The 20,081-nt window shown below is 39.4% G+C and overlaps 1 protein-coding gene across 3 annotated transcripts in view; it reads left to right on the top strand.

Moving 5' to 3' along the window:
- The window catches only part of ptpn20 (protein tyrosine phosphatase non-receptor type 20), a 40,053-nt gene extending 23,273 nt beyond the window's left edge, over positions 1 to 16,780 (top strand). For 2 of the 3 annotated variants that reach the window (XM_017724061.2, XM_017724044.2), the window contains 12 exons: positions 675 to 739; positions 1,039 to 1,200; positions 2,396 to 2,570; positions 3,046 to 3,131; positions 3,527 to 3,600; positions 4,175 to 4,320; positions 4,677 to 4,825; positions 5,001 to 5,091; positions 8,414 to 8,748; positions 10,540 to 10,755; positions 14,323 to 14,385; positions 14,767 to 16,780. In XM_017724061.2, coding sequence (XP_017579550.1) covers positions 675 to 739; positions 1,039 to 1,200; positions 2,396 to 2,570; positions 3,046 to 3,131; positions 3,527 to 3,600; positions 4,175 to 4,320; positions 4,677 to 4,825; positions 5,001 to 5,091; positions 8,414 to 8,748; positions 10,540 to 10,755; positions 14,323 to 14,385; positions 14,767 to 14,862 — 1,658 coding nt within the window. In that variant the 3' untranslated portion in view covers positions 14,863 to 16,780. Of the gene's footprint in view, positions 1 to 674; positions 740 to 1,038; positions 1,201 to 2,395; positions 2,571 to 3,045; positions 3,132 to 3,526; positions 3,601 to 4,070; positions 4,321 to 4,676; positions 4,826 to 5,000; positions 5,092 to 8,413; positions 8,749 to 10,539; positions 10,756 to 14,322; positions 14,386 to 14,766 lie in introns of those variants that run through there. The other variant, XM_017724069.2, reaches the window with a different exon arrangement.
- The last annotated feature ends 3,301 nt before the right edge of the window (positions 16,781 to 20,081 follow it).

The following is a 20,081-nucleotide window of genomic DNA, read 5'->3' as shown; positions in this document are numbered from 1 at the left end:
GTGCTTCTCACCTTTCGGAGCATTGCATCAGTCAGGACATCTCCCCTTGGGGTGGCTGCAGAGGAGGGAGACTGCCGTGAGTTTGGAAACTGTCACATTGCCTGTTTTTATTATTATTATTATTATTATTTTTATTAGCAGATTTGATATTTATTTTTCTGTTCTGTAAAAATGTGAAAAGGTGTGAAATTGGATTATCACCATATGCTGTATGTACTGTGTACTGTATATCTACAGTGATATCAGCAAAAACTACTCTTATGTAATTTGCTCATTTTTTGTAAAAATTATAGATATAAAAGCTTAACCTCTTAAATAATATTCAGCTATTTATTCAAAGATTTATTATTAGTAGAAAGTATTACAAAACTAATACAGAATTAACTGTAAATAAAAAGATTCAATAGTTTAACTTAAGAAGTAAGTAATGTAAAGTTGTCTTAATTTTTTATTTTGTAGGACCTCAAGCTAACAGAATGTAAAACAGATTATTATTCTGTTAACTTACTATTAGATGCCTCCTTATTTTAAGGCAATCAGGTTACTCACTCTTTTAAAGTTAAAACATCAACTAATTTTTTACAGTGTAGTTATGACTTTGCATGTATTAGTCCATCTCAAAGTCTCTCACTCATTGTCCCTTGTTCTCACCTTTCTTTTTTCTGTTTCTGCAGTTAAAGCTCTGAGCGAAAACGCAGTGAGATTAAGGCATAGGTCGTCTGTAACCTTGGAACAGGAGGTAACTTTTCCGTGTGCTCTGTATCTTAATGATGACACTGAAACCTGAGTCCAGCTCTGTAGTCCCTCTTTCCATTCACTGTTAGCTGCCTTTGTCACATCCCCCTGCCCTTGATTCGTGTATTAATATTTTACTGTACAAACAGGACTTGTTCTATCATTTTGTGGAATCACTAGTGTGGACTCTAACAGCAGCTCAAAGGGTTTTCTCTGATTAAAGGGGCTTTGCTGACCTTTAGGGCTCCTCATAAAACTGCAGTCACATTTTTATCAGGTTATATTTCTCTGTCTTTCTTTTAGAGTTGCATTGTTCAGGTAGAGTTTACTAAACCTGAGAGAGGTGGCCTGGGCTTTTCTCTGGCAGGCGGTACCAACGGGAGCAATCTGCGAGTCAGGGACATCTGCTGTGGGAGTGTAGCCGACCAGGATGGACGGCTGCGTATAGGAGATATCCTCTTGGAGGTGACTCTCAGTGAAGAGGCATTCCATTTTTATTGCCATTTACATACTACAAATTTAACTAATGTTTTTTTAAACAGAAATGTTTGACTACAATCATTTATAGTTTTAGATGATGGTGGACTTGAGTGAGCACACCTGTAAAATAATAATCAGTTAGGTCATGTATGCTCCATGACAGAGCTTAATGATACAGAGAAAAGCATAATTACAATATTTTAGATTTTTGCAATAATTATTGCAATACATTGAAAACAAATGAGTCAAAGATTTGCCCAAATACATACCTTTCAAATTGAGCTAATTATTACTAATTATTACTTTTTATTACTGTAGAGGGAGAGTTAAAAAGGGGGAATTGAACATGTTCTTTCTCGAAATTAAAGTCTATTAAGCCCTAATAATTGAAATGCTTCATTCTAGAGAAATATAAAGAGTCAAGATTATTCACAGCAGTGGTGATGGGAACAAGGTGTGCAATGAGGAAAAATAGTACCACAACTATCTATTTCAGATTTGCCCTTATTTTTCTAATACTAACATTATCAACTCAGAAGCCACATGGCTGTTTTAAATAGTAAATAAAATGGCTATATTGGACATGATAACCACATGTTCCACCCAGTGACCTTGGTTACATTTCAGTAATTGAATAATGCAGAAATTTTGAAAAGGTTCTCTTCATTTCACTTCTTGTTAAATGATTAAATTCCCAGGCTTATTGCATACGGAGGCTTATTATTCAGTAACTACAGGAACTTCAGTGTAATCTGGATGAGCTATTCTTAAGTTACAGAAGTATGTAATAAAACTTTGGGCCTGCTGGTCTGCCCTGGCCATTTAAGGGGTTAAATATTCTGGTAAGAGCTGCATGATGTGAACAAAATACCATACTGCAGTAAACCTTCCAACTGAAAACAGACAATATTTGACCTGAATTACTTTTGATCAAAATGCAAAGAACATATGTGTTTGGCTACTCATTGAACAATAATGTCATGATTGGATAGTATTGCATACTTCTAAAATATCAGTACTATTAAGGCTGATGACATATCAGTTACTGAACAATATGCAGCTCTAGTTATGGCATCCAAAGAATGTCTCATCATTCCTATTTTTGTTTAGGTGCTGAAGACCAAAATAATCAAAACCCAAACCCTATAAAGCATGTCAACTTATCAATAACTGTGTACAGGTGAATGGAGTGATTGTCTCGGGATTGAGCCACAGTAAAGTGGTGGATATTCTACGGAAAGCAGAGGGCACTGTTCAGCTCACAGTGTGCAGAGACATTGTGCCTGTCACTACCTGCTCCGGCTCTAGCTCCTCCACTGAGGCCCTTCAGGAACACAGTGCATCCAGCACCACAAGTCAGTCATCTCCCTATGTCTGGCTACATGTCTCATTTAGTCAAATCCAATAGCACTATGTTGTCATTGTCAGAGTAAGACCTTGTATCTACATTTTTGTCTTTTTTTTTTTTTTACAGAATTTCAAAATCCCAGCTGGCCTTTATAATGTTTTAAAACTTCTTCCAGTTTGGAAATAAAATTTTCTTTATGAATGAAACAATAGAGATGCTTCAGTATAATTTAAAAATCCTGTTGTTTTAACTTACGTTGTAATTTAAGAATGTTTTTACCTTCCACTATGAAATTACCATTTTTGGAATTTTATCATGACAATGAAGATATACAGTTAAAATAATGTACACATAATATGCCAGTATGTACCGTCTATGCTGTAAGTAAGTACTGTAAGTGCTTACACTGTCAGAAACTGCCTCAACAGCTCACTGAGCATGTTTGATTAAGGTTAAGTGTGTGGTGTTATTTTGTGTGGTAGGAGTAACCTCAGACCCACAGGTGCAGGAGGATCATTTGTCTTTCCAGCCATCAGAGTGTCATAGGATAAGGATGGAAACTGAGCAGGTACACCAAAACAGCCCCACTTTTACAGCCTGCTCCCCAGAAAACAGTGTGGAGCTTTGTTTACTTATTCCAGCATGTATCTTTCAGAACAGTCTGTTTATAACCAAAATTGGTGCATTTGTTTTCATACACATTTGAATAAAATAATGTAAATACATATTACTGCAATGCATTTAGTTTGTTCTTCACTGTCCATTCCTCCTGTATATTATCATGTGTATGTCTCTGAGGTGGTGCGCTTTTCTTCTATAAAATTAATTAGCATGCCGCCTCATATTTCTGTTACCGGAAGAGACCGACACTCAGGTGACAACATAGGTGCCTCAGAGTGGCCGTAATGGCCACTGCACTTACCCAATAACCCTTTCTTTGCCTTTCCCCTCCCCTCTCTGCAGGATAGCCGAAACACTACACCTACCTTTCAGAGGTGTTGCCCATCTCTGGGTGTTACAGACATGCTTCAGGGCAGGTAAGTGTCATTTCTATCTCTGTCCAGTGAGGTCTTTGCTCTTATTTTCACTGCCATAAAACTTTAAAGCTAGTGATTCCTCACACAGAAGCCTTTTAGGGTTCATAATTTTATATATTAGTACAAAGAGTTTTTTTGCAGCGCCTTGAACTTGACCTGTAAGCCTCTGTCACACTGACTGTGACTCAGCAAACCCATCTATAAAACAGTGGTCAATTGGGTTACTCAGCCTAAACGCTATGACTTGTGTTGCAATAAATGGCTCATCAAGCCAAAGCTGAAGACACTGAACTGCGCAGTTGTTGTTCTTAATGGTATGTAACAGAAGGGGGCACCAAAGAGTTATGAATGAAATCAATGAAGGACCAACTTGCCAACATTACTGACAGTCGTTTGGCTGGTAGCCTTGTGTAGCCTAGTGTATCTTGTAGCACACAGCAGTTGCAATTAGCAGCTTTTTTACATTTTAGGTGGAAAAATCGCAGGAAAATCAGCCTTGCATGATAACAGCCCCCCCCGGAACATAGCAATGTGGTCAAGGTCTCTGCTCATACCTGCCCCGTACCCCCTTCAGGACAGACCCCCAGAAGCAGCATTTAGAAAATTCTACCACGAATGTGGAGCAAAGCCACTCAGACGGCTGGAGCAGTGACGATGATGATGATGAGGACGATGATGACCCCGCTCGAACCTCCTCTCTAGAAACAATACCTCACACAGGTAAAAGAAGCTGAACACTTGACAGTAATAATAATTTATATGCGTGGAATCCAGGTTTTTGAAATAGGCCTTGAATTGGATATATGGATGAATTAGTATAAAACCTTTATGTTACGCAACTTTCAAAAGGTTTTTCAGATTCACAATTTTTCCTGAGATTTTGTTCTTATCCTTATGAAAGTATTACACTTTCATAGTCTACAGTGCTGTTATTTTTTTAAGCTAGGTTCCAGAGTACTGTCACTGTAGCCTTGTAGATTAAATGTGAACATTTAGTGTTAAAATTGTCACAAAAAAATTGTTTTAAACATGTATAGACTAAATAAGAGCTGCACTTGTCCTTTGGTTTCTTTTAGATCGCCCTATCGTGTCAGAAGAGGAGCTGTCCAGTCTTGCACTTATAAGCCCACCTAAGAACAGCCAGTACTCAGGGGCCAGGCTCAAAGCCCTGATTCAGATCCTCCAGAGTCAACTGGATCAGCAGGAGCTGGTGAAAGAGTTTACGGTATGCTCTTTGGCTTTTGTGTTCAGCAAACAAATACCTACTCTTAGTTTTCAAAGTACTCTATGGGTTCACAAAGCTCATGAATATATATCAAAACAGTCCCGATACTTTTCTTTCATTTCACTACTAAATGAAACGTTCTAAAGAAGAGAAAATATATCTCTTTTTGCTGCAGGCCTTGGAACATTTGAAGCCCTCAGACAACTGCCTGGTTGGAAAAGCACCAGAGAACCGGGAGAAGAACAGATACAGAGATATCCTGCCCTGTAAGCCGTCCTCCAAAGCACATAATCTGAACTAGACGATGTCACAGCTAAAAACGTTCCTTTACTCACAACACAAATTCATTCAGTAGTTCCCTTATTGAAGGCTTTTATCACCATATTGCCAGACTTTAGCCTTTATACCCATAACAGAAACATTTAAACCTTTATGCTGTTTAAACTTGAGTGAGAAAACATAAGGGGCTGAAGGGCAGGTTTTTAGCGCTGACAGTGGGTGGAAGGAGAGGAAAAGCGATGTTTATTTTTGCCAAATGATAGAAACCTCTGCTTGACATGACACTGTAATTAAATGAAATGCAGCCACTCCAAGGTGGTTTGCTGCCGGGTGTCTCACCATTAAAGGGTGTCAGTTTACATGACCAGCATGTAGGTGTGTGCTTGTGTTTTTGGACTCAATTCAATCCCTTTTTGTGGTTTTGCTGCCTTCTTTACCTATCCTGTGTGACTTTCGCATTCTGTTATGTTTGCTGGTAGCTGAGGAGGAGTTTGCCTTGAGGTTGCTTCAGCGTGTATATGTGTATGTCTATGTGTGTTTCCTACATTGTCCACTCCCTTATTGTATTTTTTTGCAGCATTGTCGCTCTATTTTGGCCCATTTCTTTTAGTAAACCATCTTTAATTCCCCAGGGTTACGAGGGTCCCTCTGTTGGACTTTTCAGTGCCCTTGTCACAGGATTCAAGACAGGAGAGAGGTCACTCTTGTGTTGTTTTGGCTTTATGTTTGCATTGCCTTGCTGAAATATCACTCTTCTCCACAGATTAAGTTTCTTGGCCATTCTCCTCTGAAATCTCCCATTATCTCACTCCATTCATGTTTCCTTCGATGATATGTACTACCTAGAATATAGCTAGCCCTGTACAGTTTTAATTGTCAAAATCTTTGTGGTCAAAGTTTAGGTGTCTCTCTGTGCTTTTTTGGCTTTTTTTCAAGGAGTAAACAATGGAAATTATTGCTGTGCGTTTGCATGTCGTTCACTGTGTAACTCGTAACGGTGGCTTTCAAGTCATTCTGCAACTCTTTTCAAGCGGCTGCTGGCTTTTCTCTTACGTTCCTTATCATTAGCCTGAGAGAAATCATGCATGGCAAATGTCTCCGGGGATGGTAAGTTGTAGTTGCATGAACGTTCCAGTAATGTATTATTGAACCAGTTTGTCTGACAGGGATGTTTAAAGCCTTTGCTAGGGCTGCGTAGCTTTTTCCATTCGAGTGTTGTTGAATAATTTTTGTCTCTAACAACTATAGGAAGCTCCTTCACCTTACTGTGTGACTTATTGTGTGAAATCTTCCCAACTAATCGTTATGTCTTTTAAAATGGTACCAAGTGCGGTTTGTACAATTACCATTCTACCATTAATATGTGCAACTTGATTTTTTTCTTAGTTTTAATCATTTTCTTGTGTAATAACTATTAAAAGGATTCCTTGGAAATCTTCCTCTCAAACTCTTATTGTCAGGTACTTTAGAAGACAAAAAAATAGTTCTTCTATTGCATCCATGTTGGTTATTTATTTTTATGGGATGTTTTAAGTGTTTTATTTCTCCAGTTTTCACTGTTATTTCAAAAAGTTTTGCCATTAAAACATCTTCTAGATCGATAAAAAAAAAAATCCAGAACAAGAAGTGTCTGGCAGCTCTTCTTTCATTGTTATGGTAATCAGCCTCCTCACTTGTGGTCATGTGAAGGGTCAGGCTGTAAGTGTGTGATTTCTGAACCCGAGGGCTAGTGCTGTTTGTGGGGAGAGCTGTGCAGAGCCCCTGAAGAGCAGACACAGGGGTGTATGTGTGTGCTGAAAGGCAGGCAGCCAGGCACAATGCAACGCTTCATGTGGCGGCGGGAGGCAGACTGGCCCTGGCCTGGCGTGGAGTGTTTGTTTATTATCGTGCCTGCTCACTGGGCTTCTGTTCCCTGAATAAAAGGGTCCAGCATCGCAAAGTGTGAGGCCCCTGGGACTTAACTGCTGTTTTTGCTGGAAGCAGTTCAAGGGCTTCGGCCTTCTACAGGAAGCCTGATGCCACCCATTGTGAGGACGGCTCCGCACGCATTTACCTACTCTCCACTTCCCCCTGTGTACCCCTTTCTTTGTTTTTCTCTTTCACCCTTTTACTTGAACCCCACTTCTTTCCTTCCCACATGGCTGTTGAACATGTTTTTACAGGCAGGCCCCTTGTAGAGTGTTACATGTAGGCCCAGAACAGTCAGCAAGCTAACAGGGAAATATAGTGAGAACTACATTACCAACCCCCCGACAAACCCCAGAGACACCTCAACAACCCCTACACCCCCCCCTACCTTCCCACCAAACATGGCTGCATCAACCAACATGGCTACCATGGGAATAGTCTAGGGGAACATTCCTCTCCACACACTCATATCACACCTCTCCTCCTGTGCTCACCCGTGGCCTGTTTTTCCTGCTCGAATGACCCAGCAGCCAGCTTGTTTTATTTATTTGGCTTTATTTATTGCACCATGGGACACTCTGTTCCTTCCTTTCTTCACATTTTGTATTTATAGACAGTAGATTAATATGATTGTTAGCTTTCAAAGCCAACAGCACTCATTTTGTTGATGAACTGCATTGGCCACATATCAAACTTTGACCTGGCTTTCTGATTAAAATGCAAACAATGCACATGCTTTCACACTAGAGTATGAGAGTCCGGGGAATGTACATTGAGAATGAAAATGAGAATATAACTTTAGCCTCATGAAGCACCTTCGTGCTTGCATTTGGAGATGGAGTAGTCTGTTGAAGGAAAGCTGCAACAGTTTTTGTTGTCCCCTGATACTCATGAATACATTAAAATATTTGCACTTGGCAATTCAGATGAATATAACTTTGTGTTTCATCAGTAACTTTAGCAATCTATTATTAAACCAATTCAATATTAACAACATGCATTCTAACTTATTGCACAAAATGGCCCTGAGCTCACATTCAGAGAAAGTTTTATTTGGGGCTTAACCTGTAGCAATATGTGTTACATATCGTCACTATCCAATGAAAACCAAGTATCTCCAAAGTAGAAACTTTACAGGAGAGAGCAAAAATTTTCAATGTACATTAAAAGAAAAAGTTTTTATTCTAAGCAATTTTGGACCATTTCTATTGGTCCAGTTATCATTAAATTTTAACACAATGTAAAGAACAGCTGCTGACCTCAAATGAGATACATGTTTTTCATTGGACAGCGATGATATCCAGTTGCACTGCAGTTTAAAGTAACGCAAATGGCAGCATTAAAACAGATATGAAGCTAAAACCTCAATTAATTTGGTCTCTCTTATCTCCATGCACACAGATGATGAGACACGTGTTCCAGTGGGAGAGACACAGGATTACATCAATGCCAGCTACATCCGGATGAAAGTGGGCACAGAGGAGTTTTTCTACATTTCATCACAGGGCCCTCTGCCTAGCACTCAGGACTGTTTCTGGCAGATGGTGTGGGAGAACAAGTCCAACGTCATCGCCATGATGACCCAGGAAGTCGAGCATGGTAGGGTCAAATGCCACAAGTACTGGCCCGAGAAGCTGAATGTTCCCATGGAAACTGGCCGCTACCAGTTGATCCTGGACAACTACCAGATCCAGGACTACTTCCACATCAAGATCATCAAGATGGTAGAGAAAGAGGTGAGATGTTAGGAAAAGAAAGCTAGTGTTCAGTGCTTGTCCAATAAGTTAACATTAAGTGGTCATGTTAAGAGGTCAGGGTAAATTACACTGAGCAAAAATAGAAACACAACACTTTTGTTTTTGCTCCCATTTTTCATGAGCTGAACTCAAAGATCTAAGACTTTTTCTATGTACACAAAAGGCCTTTTTCTCTCAAATATTGTTAACAAATTTGTCTAGTTAGTGAACACTTCTCCTTTGCCAATAATCTATCCACCTCACAGGTGTGGCATATCAAGATGCTGATTAGACAGCATGATTATTGCACAGGTGTGCCTTAGGCTGGCCACAATAAAAGGCCACTCTAAAATGAGCAGTTTTATCATACAGCACAATGCCACAGATGTCGCAAGTCTTGAGGGAGCGTGCAATTGGCATGCTGACTGCAGGAATGTCCACCACATTGGAGAGGTTTTCTTTTCATGGATGAATCCCAGTTTTCACTGTACAAGGCAGATGGCAGACTACATGTATGGTGTCGTATGGGTGAGCGGTTTGCTGATGTCAACATTGTGAATCGAGTGGCCCACTGTGGCGGTGGGGTTATGGTATGGGCAGGCTAATGTTATAGACAATGAACACGGGTGCATTTTATTGATGGCATTTTGAACGCACAAAGATACCATGATGAGATCCTGAGGCTCATTGTTGTGCCATTCATCCACGACCATCACCTCATGTTGCAGCATGATAATGCATGGCCCCATGATGCAAGGATCTGTACCCAATTCCTGGAAGCTGAAAACATCCCAGTTCATGCATGGCTAGCATACTCACCAGACATGTCACCCATTGAGCATGTTTGGGATGCTCTGGATCGGCATATACAACAATGTGTTCTAGTTCCTGCAAATATCCAGCAACTTCGCCCAGCCATTGAAGAGGAGTGGACCAACATTCCACAGGCCACAATCAACATCCTGATCAACTGTATGCGAAGGAGATGTGTTGCACTGCGTGAGGCAAATGGTGGTCACACCAGATACTGACTAGTTTTCTGACCAGACAATATTTGAGAGAAAAAGGCCTTTTGTGTACATAGAAAAAGTCTTAGACCTTTGAGTTCAGGTCATGAAAAATGGGAGCAAAAACAAGTGTTGCATTTATATTTTTGTTCAGTGTGTAATACTTTATGATTGTTTTTTTTTTTTTCATGTAACACTACTAGAGATGAAACAGTATGACAATTTAATATCATGATTATAGTGACCAAAATTATCATGATTATCATATTATTCTTGACCTCTCTACATTGGTGTAGCATAGTGATGAATATTGCTGCTCTTCACACAGCAAACTAGTGTTTGATTCCCTGCCTAGACTAGCACACCATGATATCAGTAAGAATCCTTGGGCAAGACTCCTAATACTACATTCACCTAGCTCTGTAACACGATTAAAGTCTCTCTGGATTAGAATGTCTGCTATAAAATGCTTCAAGATTTGTTTACATTCACACTTTTGACTTTGAGAAAATAGACAAAATTGTCAGTTCAGTGCTCAAAAAGGTACCAAATTTGGTAAGAACCCCAGTGTTTTTCAACAAAATCTGTAGTTGCAGCATGCATAGCATGTTTATTGCCATGAAATTTATTATAATATTGTAATGATATTACAGTAATTTTAACACATTTCTTTGTACTTTGTAGAAGAACAGGACTATTGCCTCCAAATATATTTATAGTGTAAGAATGGGAAAGCGCTTTGGCACTGGTTTTTGTTATAACTGCGTCCTGTGCTAAATTCTAGACTGGAGCCACTCACTTTGTGACACATCTGAAATTTACCACTTGGCCAGACCATGGCACTCCACGTTCGTCCAAGCAGCTGGTGCACTTTATCCGCTACATGCGGGCGGTTCACTCCAAAGGGCCCATCACAGTGCACTGCAGTGCTGGCATTGGCCGGGCCGGCGTCCTCATCTGCATTGATGTCATTCTCAGCCTCATTGAGAAAGACCTCACTGTGAGTATAACAAAATAAAAGTACATTCTTTCACTTTTTGAGTGTTATAATAAAAAAAAAAAAAATACCACTGTCAGGGTGTGACCGAAAGCAAAGGAGCACAACAAGGAGTCAATTTGAACATTTATTACCCCTTATGGGGACACAAGGTTCTGGCCAGGCAAAACCTCCTTTTTTTCCCAAATCAGGGCAACATGGCCACTTTTAACAACATGGGTGAAACCATAAACAATCCACAAGGTACCTTCTCCACCTTAATAACGCTGTTTCCCATTTCACAGCACATTCCCAACACACAAAATAATATTTCAATATTAGGTATAAAAACAGTAATGTTACACATTATTCACATAGCTCTCTGAGTACTTCTGGTTTACCCCCTAGAAAGGTTCCAGATAGTCTAGTCCACATTTTCCAGAATTCCAAGCATGTCTATAAGACAAGCTCCCTAAGCCCGCACCCCCTCTTAAGCACCACCCACTGACCCATGCTGCAGACATGGTTCCTGGGGAACAAACAAAGAAGGCGGCAAAACACATCCGGTGAGCTCAATAAAGTGTTAAAACGGTTCCAACCCATGGTCTGACTCTTCTTGCTAGTGTGCTATACTCCTAGCATAGAAAAGTATACATTTTAACAATGTTAAATTTGCAACCATTAGCACAAGATATGAGCAGTGTTAGAAATGTTACAAAGAATCAGAGAGCTATATACATAGTATAAATAACAGTGTATTTCGATACTTATGTGGAACACATTAAGCTACATTTTAAAAACTGCATTAAACTACATGAAATCCCCAGCACACTCCAATACCCAACACACACAACCCATGTTGATGTTACATGTGGGGACCTTAGTGGGCCATCACAACCACAACTAGAGATGAAACACTATGAAAATGTAATATTATGATTGATGTAATAAAATGAGACCATTCTCAGTATTATCACAGTATTCTTAAAATCTGCTGAAAGTGTTCAAAAACTACTGATACACAAACTGAGAGCATTCAAACAATTTATTCTGTCTTTAATGTTAATTCACTACAGACTCAGCTCAACATTACTTCTTACTTCAGCTACCAAAATATCTTACCTGGAGTTTAATGTGCAGAGCTACTTCTAAATATGTGCTACGATACGTGCTAGGACGCTTCAGCAAGGATGCACAGTTCATCAGAACACCTTTGCTAAAGTAATGACTGGATGCCATGAAGATGAATCTTAAGATTTGAAGTGTTGCCCTCTTTCGTGATTTTCTTTCTGCATGTTCTGCAGACAGGGTGACCACTTTATCAAGTTTCCCTTTGCACTCTAATAAAAATCAAAACATGATCATACTTCAGACTATGAAGTAGACTGAAGTCTCTGGAGTGCTGTCACTGACAAAAGGCAAACCCATGTTGCATGCTTGCATCAGGGAGTTGTTAGAGTTTCTACGTTTAGTTGATGCTGGAAAATTTAATATTAAACATGTATTTTAAATGTGTGGTAATTGACCATGGTTTTAATGATAATTCAGATAGAATTTGACCAGGATGTACCTTGAAACTGGTAACCATTTCATCACTAACAACTAATACTGTGGTGGGACATTTAACATTTAAAACATATTAGATTGATGTTTTTATGCAGCTGTCCCAGCTCTTCTCAGTCATCATCATACAACCCCAATTCCAATGGAGTTGGGACATTGTGTAAAACATAAATAAAACAGAATATGATGATTTGCAAATCCTTTTCAACCTATATTCAATTAAATACGCTACAAAGACAAGATATTTAATGTTCACATGGATAAACTTCATTGTTTTTCGCAAATATTCACTCATTTTGAATTTGATGCCTACAACACGTTCCAAAGAAGTTGGGACAGGGGCATGTTTACCACTGTGTTACATCACCTTTCCTTTTAACAACACTCAATAAGCGTTTGGGAACTGAGGACACTAATTGTTGAAGCTTTGTAGGTGGAATTCTTTCCCATTCTTGCTTGATGTACAACTTCAGTTGCTCAACAGTCCGGGGTCTCCATTGTCATATTTTGCACTTCATAATGCGCCACACATTTTCAATGGGAGACAGGTCTGGACTGCAGGCGGGCCAGTCTAGTACCCACAGTCTTTTAATACAAAGCCACGCTGTCGTAACACGTGCAGAATGTGGCTTGGCATTGTCTTGCTGAAATAAGCAGGGATGTCCCTGAAAAAGACGTTGCTTGGATGGCAGCATATGTTGCTCCAAAACCTGTATGTACCTTTCAGCATTAATGATGCCTTCACAGATGTGCAAGTTACCCATGCCATGGGCACTAAGACACCCCCATACCATCAGAGATGCTGACTTTTGAACTTTGCACTGATAACAATCCGGACAGTCCTTTTCCTCTTTGGCCTGGAGGACACGATGTCCATGATTTCCAAAAACATTTTGAAATGTGGACTCGTCAGACCACAGGACACTTTTCCACTTTGTGTCAGTCCATCTCAGATGAGCTCAGGCCCAGAGAAGCTGACGGCATTTCTATGTGTTGTTGATATATGGCTTTCGCTTTGCATGGCAGAGTTTTAACTTGCACTTGTAGATGGAGCAACGAACTGTGTTCACTGACAGTGGTTTTCTGAAGTGTTCCTGAGCCCATGTGGTAATATCCGTTACAGAATGATGTCGGTTTTTAATGCAGTGCTGCCTGAGGGATCGAAGGTCACGGGCATTCGATGTTGGTTTTCTGCCTTGCCGCTTACTTGGAGAGATTTCTCCAGATTCTCTGAATCTTTTGATGATATTATGGACTGTAGATGATGAAATCCCTAAATTCCTTGCAGTTGCATGTTGAGAAACGTTGTTCTTAAACTGTTGGACTATTTGCTCATGCAGTTGTTCACAAAGTGGTGAACCTCGCCCCATCCTTGCTTGTGAACGACTGAGCCTTTCAGGGATGCTCCCTTTATTGCTATCTTTGGTACATATTTCTATCACTTTACAAGGGCCAGTAACAGGGGGTCATTTAATGGAGCAGTGCCCCACTAGCTAATCATAATGCCATACTAAACCCACTACATTTTGTGCATGCTTCTATAGTGACAGGAGGCAAAAATCAAAGTGATAATAAACTTGGTGTGTGCTGCCTCTGCTTGTTCCACATGCCTGATATAAAAGGTTACAGTGATGGAAAGACAGCAAATGATGAAAGTGAAAGATGATGAAAAAAAGCATATAAAACTGTGGCCATCACATGTTTCACTATAATGCACAAGCTTGAACATTTGTCTAAGCAGTTTTCTTAGAAACAGATAGAAATGAGTGAAGAACAAAAAATAGGCATGACAACCTGTAGAAATGCAGGTTTTGTGAAAAGACTGCAATTTAGTAGTTTATTTATAATTGTAAATGCAAAGCCTGTGCTGTTTAAATGATGTAAGATGCATTGGCTTAAAAAAACAAAACATTTTGTTTGTCTCACATCTTTTTTTTTTGTTGAAAAAAAAGCAATTACATGTGATGAAGATGCATGACCTGTTCCCACAAGCTCATAACAAACACACACCTGCATCTACTCTTTCAGATTAATGTGAGTGAGATTGTGAGGGAGATGCGGCTGCAGCGCTATGGGATGATTCAGACCAAGGTCAGTAAGCCGGCACTCGCATGAAGAGAACGTTCTCTCTGTCAAACAGGCTGCTGTAAGGTGAAGTGTATAAAATCACACTGTGAATCATTACTTTTCCAAACCCCTCCTAATTAGAATGCCTGCAGGTCAGTCTAGAGTTGGGAGACCTGTCAGACTCGAGCCAACCCCTGATAACTGTGCTGATTTAAACAGCCTTTCATTATCTGTCTAAATGGAATGTCCTGCAGTTTCAAGAAGAGGGACGTAGTTGATACTTTAAAATATGACTTATGTCATGAAATATGACTCATGACCTAGGACACTGATATAAAAATTGCACTGGCTGGGTGTCATTAATAAAGTTGAGTATATGAATTTGCTATTTTTCTCTGGTTTCAGGAACAGTACCTCTTCTGTTACAAAGTGTGGCTGGAAGTATTGCAGAGCATCTTGCTTCTTCAAGGCAACCAGTGGCAATCAGAAACCCCCTCGTGAACGAGCTCTGGCTTCTTTCCACCTTAAGTTATTCCACAGTTTCCTCAGCACGACGGCTGTACTCGTCTGTTTGGAGTGGTGTTGAAATGCTGCCGCGCGAGTTATCTGATGTTAATCATGTGGACTGAGTCTGAGTTGCAGTGCTGTTCTGATCATTTGCTGCACTCCTGTAGTATTAATTATGGCACAGGAAGTACACTAGACATTTTCATCAACTGTGTTATGTCCTCGTATGATTGGATTTATATTTTAATGTACCATGTATGACTTAGAGCACTGATTTCATAGCCTTCAGGGGCTCTTACTCATTTTGCCTTGAAAATGTAGCGAGTTAGTGAAATATTATACTTAAGTCATTTATTCATACTTGTTTTTTTAATGCTTGTAATGTTTCAAGCATTTTGCACAACTTCAAGCTTTAAGAATTCCAATGCGGTATAATATTGTATCTGTGGAAATTGTCTATGAATATGTAAGCAAAGCCTAAAATGTTTTAATTTACTGTTATAATTGTTGTTATTGTTACTGTTTAAGTAATCTAGGCGGTGCACATTAACAAGAAGCAATGATACATTAACAACAAAAGCACAGAAGCAAAAGCAACAAGTAACCAATTAAAATGTAGAATCAAAAGCAACAAAACATATAGAAATGGTAATGACAGCATTATGAGGTTCAGTATAAGAAGTTGTTCTTAATTTGAAAGGCTGTTAATCATTCTTAAGGACCAGCTTTAAGACAGACACTCTGAGCTAAAAATCTTGACTAAAGTGCCTTTTTAGTTTGTCCTGGTGGGCAGCTTTAACGGTCTTCTCCTTAACTGAAGTAAGCTACCTTGGCTGCAAGCTGCCTTCATGGCAGAAACAGTTAACCCAAAGAAACATGGGTGAATATATGAGATTACCAACCAGAGCCTTCTTTAGATGCTATTCAGCAGACATTATTCCACTGATAACCCTTAAATGAATTAATACCATAGAATAAAAAAATACGCCTGGGTCCAAAAGGCTATTAGAGAAATCCTTTACAGCAGTGAGGATACTGCCAGTAATCCAAAATCACTGAATAGGAGCTGTAGAAGTATAAAGCACAGCTTTTATTTTTATTTATTCTTTTATGTTTTAGAATCACACCTCTGGGGTGATTTTATTGCACTGTAAGAAATATTACCATGCATTCTGGTCAACTGGTCAACTCAAATCTTTGTTTTAAAAAGATAAGAAGCTGAAACGGAACAGAAGTAATTTACATGCTGCTATAGAAAAACACATCAACGCTGATATTTACCCACTAATTGTATTGCAGATTTTTTTTTATCATTTCTGATGTGTATAGATGTGCTGCTGTTATTTGCATACACTATTATACAAACTGTACATTTGAAATTCTCCTCAGTGAATGTTATTTCGTTTAGAGAGAGTTTCATAATCTCAATAATGCAAAACTCTGATGGTAATAATTTTTGCAAATTAAAAAACACCAGTTCCTCATACGGTGATGTGGTTCTTTCAGGTCAAACATTTCATTTGTTTGTCTTTAAGTTGAACATCTGCTGACTAAAAGACTAACCCTTAAAACAGATTAAAGCAAGCTGCTTACTCTAAAGAGGATGTGCAGCAATGTCAGATACATGTGCTGTCCTTGTGCAGGTCTGTCCAATTATGGTTCTTGCTGTAGTCGCACTGTCGGTGATGCGCTTTAGGGGTGAAACGTAAACAGGGTTTGGCAGCCAAAGCCACAGCACATGGAGTGGTGTGCTCCCACTCAGCTTTTACTGCAGAATAATTACAGCCTCTCCCAGGGACCTTTGTGACAGCATGGAAAGCCCTAGAAAGCCCTGCTTAAGAGCGGGAAAATCTTAAAAGCCAGAACTCTGGCGAAACCAAAACCAGCAACTTTCACTAATGCACTCTTCTAGGTCTTGTTATTCTTTCACTGGTGGCATGAGGGTGGGGGGTGGGGGGTTGCTACAACACAAGTTCTTAAAAAGATAGAAAATGTGGTTGTATGAAAAGTTTGAACGCCCCTAGTCAATTTTTTCATATAACAGTCTGAAAATAAGCACATCCTCCAAATATGTGCTTTATTGGTTTTATTTGCTGACTAACATACTGAAAAAAAACTTTTGCACAGGCCACATTTTATAATATGTTAAATCCAGCATATGAACAGTACTTTTGCATTAAAACATGCACAAGTGTATTCTATGGACATGTTGTGTTAACTTATTTTCATGTAGAAAAACAAAAAAATGTGACCAGAGGCGCCCAATCTTTTGCAAATAACTATAGACAGTGATTTTGCCTAGAAGGTAGAACTGGTTTTCGCCATATAGGCCACCTTTATGTAATAATGTAGTTTATCTCACATCAACATGTATTTAGACACATTCAGCTGGAACCCCATGGAGTCATCTGGAATGTATTAATGCTTCTGTTTCCAGTAAAACAAAGTTCACATGTTCTCAATTAGGTTGTACCAATAACACCACTGTGGAATTAAAACAATGCACATTGTTTGCAACTGAAGTGCAGTTTTTGTTTTTTTTTTAGTTCAGCTTATTTATTGCTTTACTGTGCTGTGAGTACTGTTAGTATTAATAGTTAATGTTTCATGACATATTTAAGCACAACCATACAGTGACACAAAACATATGTGAAAATATCAACAAAATCCACACAGGCCAATGGAAGAAGGCCCAAGAAAATGCCCTCAGTGTGCCCTAATGTTACCCACTGACAAGAACCCAATCTGCTGCCACTACTGAGCAGTAGAATACAAGGACAGAGGACAGTGCACAACCTCATGTCTGTGTGAAGTATGGAGGAGTGGGTGTGTTGCGGTAAAGTCATTTGGAACTGTGCATATTGAAACAGCCAGTGATTTACAAGCCCGTGGAAAGTGTAGAAATGATCTCACAGCCTCCTTGTAAATCCACCAACTGCTGGGTTCACTGCACAGGGCAGACATTACTTTTTTGTTAGAAATGTAAAAGTAGAATCAGCATAACGAGCTTCAACCAAACCTGTCCCCACCCCGGTCTAGCTTCAGTGAAATCAGACATGCCTCCAGCACAAGTACATGGAGCGCTAGTTAATTTTATTACTAAATCCTTTAAGCCAAAGGGGTTGTTCACCATGTTATTCTCTTCAGTTCATTAATAAAAAAAGCCAGAACAATGTGTTAACTGTTTACTGTTAAAAGCCCAAAGGATTCAAGTTCCTCAGTCACAAGCCAAATGAAGTTTTCCTTTGGACTGTAACAGGCATGCAGAAAGCTATGTTAAGTCATATTGGCCCACCATCTGATCTTTGAGAGCAACCAGAGACCTCCATGCAGACAGAGGTGTCAGATATAAGCAGCTGGAGCTTCACTTATACAGCGTTGAGCTCTAAAGCGAGAGGAGATGAGGAGAGAGGCTGATGGAGGAAGCAGAAGAATGTGTTAGCAGGTTTCTCTCTGCGGGTGTAGGTTCACAGCTCTGGGGCAGGTGCTGACTGAGAGGCTGGTGGGTAAATGATGGCATTCCACCTGCCCTGTGTGCATGATGGGACCTGCTGTTTGAGAATGGCTCATTGGGATCATGTCAATACATATCACTTTTCAAGACGTTTCATAATAGTGACCAACAGAGGGAAAATCTTTAAGAGTGTGCCACAAAAGGTCATCTGTACATGCAATTTGGACTAAATCTAGAAAACAATGACATGTTGCATGATGGCTGCTTCTTTGCGAAAGAGGTTGTTAGACGAACTTGAAGTAGTTGCACAACTACCAGTAGAGCAGGCAGCAATCACCCTTTTTTAATTGGACCCCTTATATCTCTGCATACAAAATTTATACCCATGACTCAGAAGTATGTTCAATAACTTGCGATTTTCCATCTCTCTCAAAGATATTTGATCAACCATCATAAGTTTGCTTTACTTTTACTCTAGAGCTCCAAGGCTTACATAGCAAACTAATGGAAATCTGTGTGACCATAATTTTTCTGACAGACTTCTATTACTTGTTAGCTACATCAGCCTCAATTCCCCAGCACAAAACAAAAGCAAAAGTTATGCAATAAACATGTCTGGGCAATTTGGGGTAAGATTGCTTAAGAAAAGAAAACATACTTCAACTACCATTAGCCTAAAATAGTTCAAAGAACACTGGAACTCATTCACCAACCATTCTTAAGAAGATATTTCATCTTAAAACCCACTTATGCAGTTTTCATGAAGATTCTGACAGTCACCAATGTTTTCTTATTTAGGATTTGTTCTTAGGTAAGAACTTAGGACCTTTTTCAAGAACAAATTTAAGAAAAAGAAAAAAAAACTTAAATTTGTAGAGAGATGCAGCAGGCTATTTTTTTTTAAAAAAAGGCCCTATACAAAGGAACTGGAGGCCAAGAAGGGATTCAACTGTGACTTGGAGATAAGGGGGTTTGCCTTCCCTCCAAAAAAAAGTACTTAGCCAATCTAAAAAAAAAAAAAGGAAACAAAAGCCAACTACTCTAAACTTCCCTAGCCAGTAACCAAAAGTTCAAGTGGCAGTGCGCCCCCTCTGACCACAGAGCTAGAAAGAGCAGACATCTATGTGGTGCAAATGTATAGGCACACTCCTCTCACCTGTTTGAAACCCTGGTTTGTAAAACAAAGTTAAAAGTGTGCAGGTAAAATACCAAAACTAAAATACTTCCTCTAACATAAAAGACTAAGTTAAAAGAAGCACTGGTAAAATACCTCAAACAAAGCACACTCCCAACACAAGAGATGAAAAACAAACTAAAACAGCACACATGATCACTCCTCTCTCTCTTCAGCCATCTCAAAGGCCTCTTTTAAAACACAGGCTCCTCCCTCAACTGTTCCAGCCAGGACTCTGATTGGTTCCAGAGCAGGTACCTCCTTGAAGGAAGAGACCATGAGAGAGCAAGACACAAACACCCCTACCCCCCCCCAAAAAAAACATGCTTGCATGTAACAAATTATGTTAGTTGATTTTTTGAAATTCATTTGTTTGTTCATTTGTTTGGTTACAGAATTTTATTAAGTCATTCATTCATTTATTTAAAGCAGCATTATGAGAGAATTGGTATTTTTTGCAACTGGGGTAATTAAAGTGTAATTCACTTTAACACCACTGTGTTAAATACAAATCACACTTTGAGCCCTGTCATGGACAAAACATCAAGCAAGTGCAACAACACAAGACAAATAAGCCAGTTAATA

This window comes from Pygocentrus nattereri, chromosome 5 (genome assembly GCF_015220715.1).
Source record: "Pygocentrus nattereri isolate fPygNat1 chromosome 5, fPygNat1.pri, whole genome shotgun sequence".
NCBI lineage: Eukaryota > Metazoa > Chordata > Actinopteri > Characiformes > Serrasalmidae > Pygocentrus > Pygocentrus nattereri.
The sequence above is the reverse complement of the archived record's forward strand: the minus strand, read 5'-3'. Positions and strand labels throughout refer to the sequence as shown.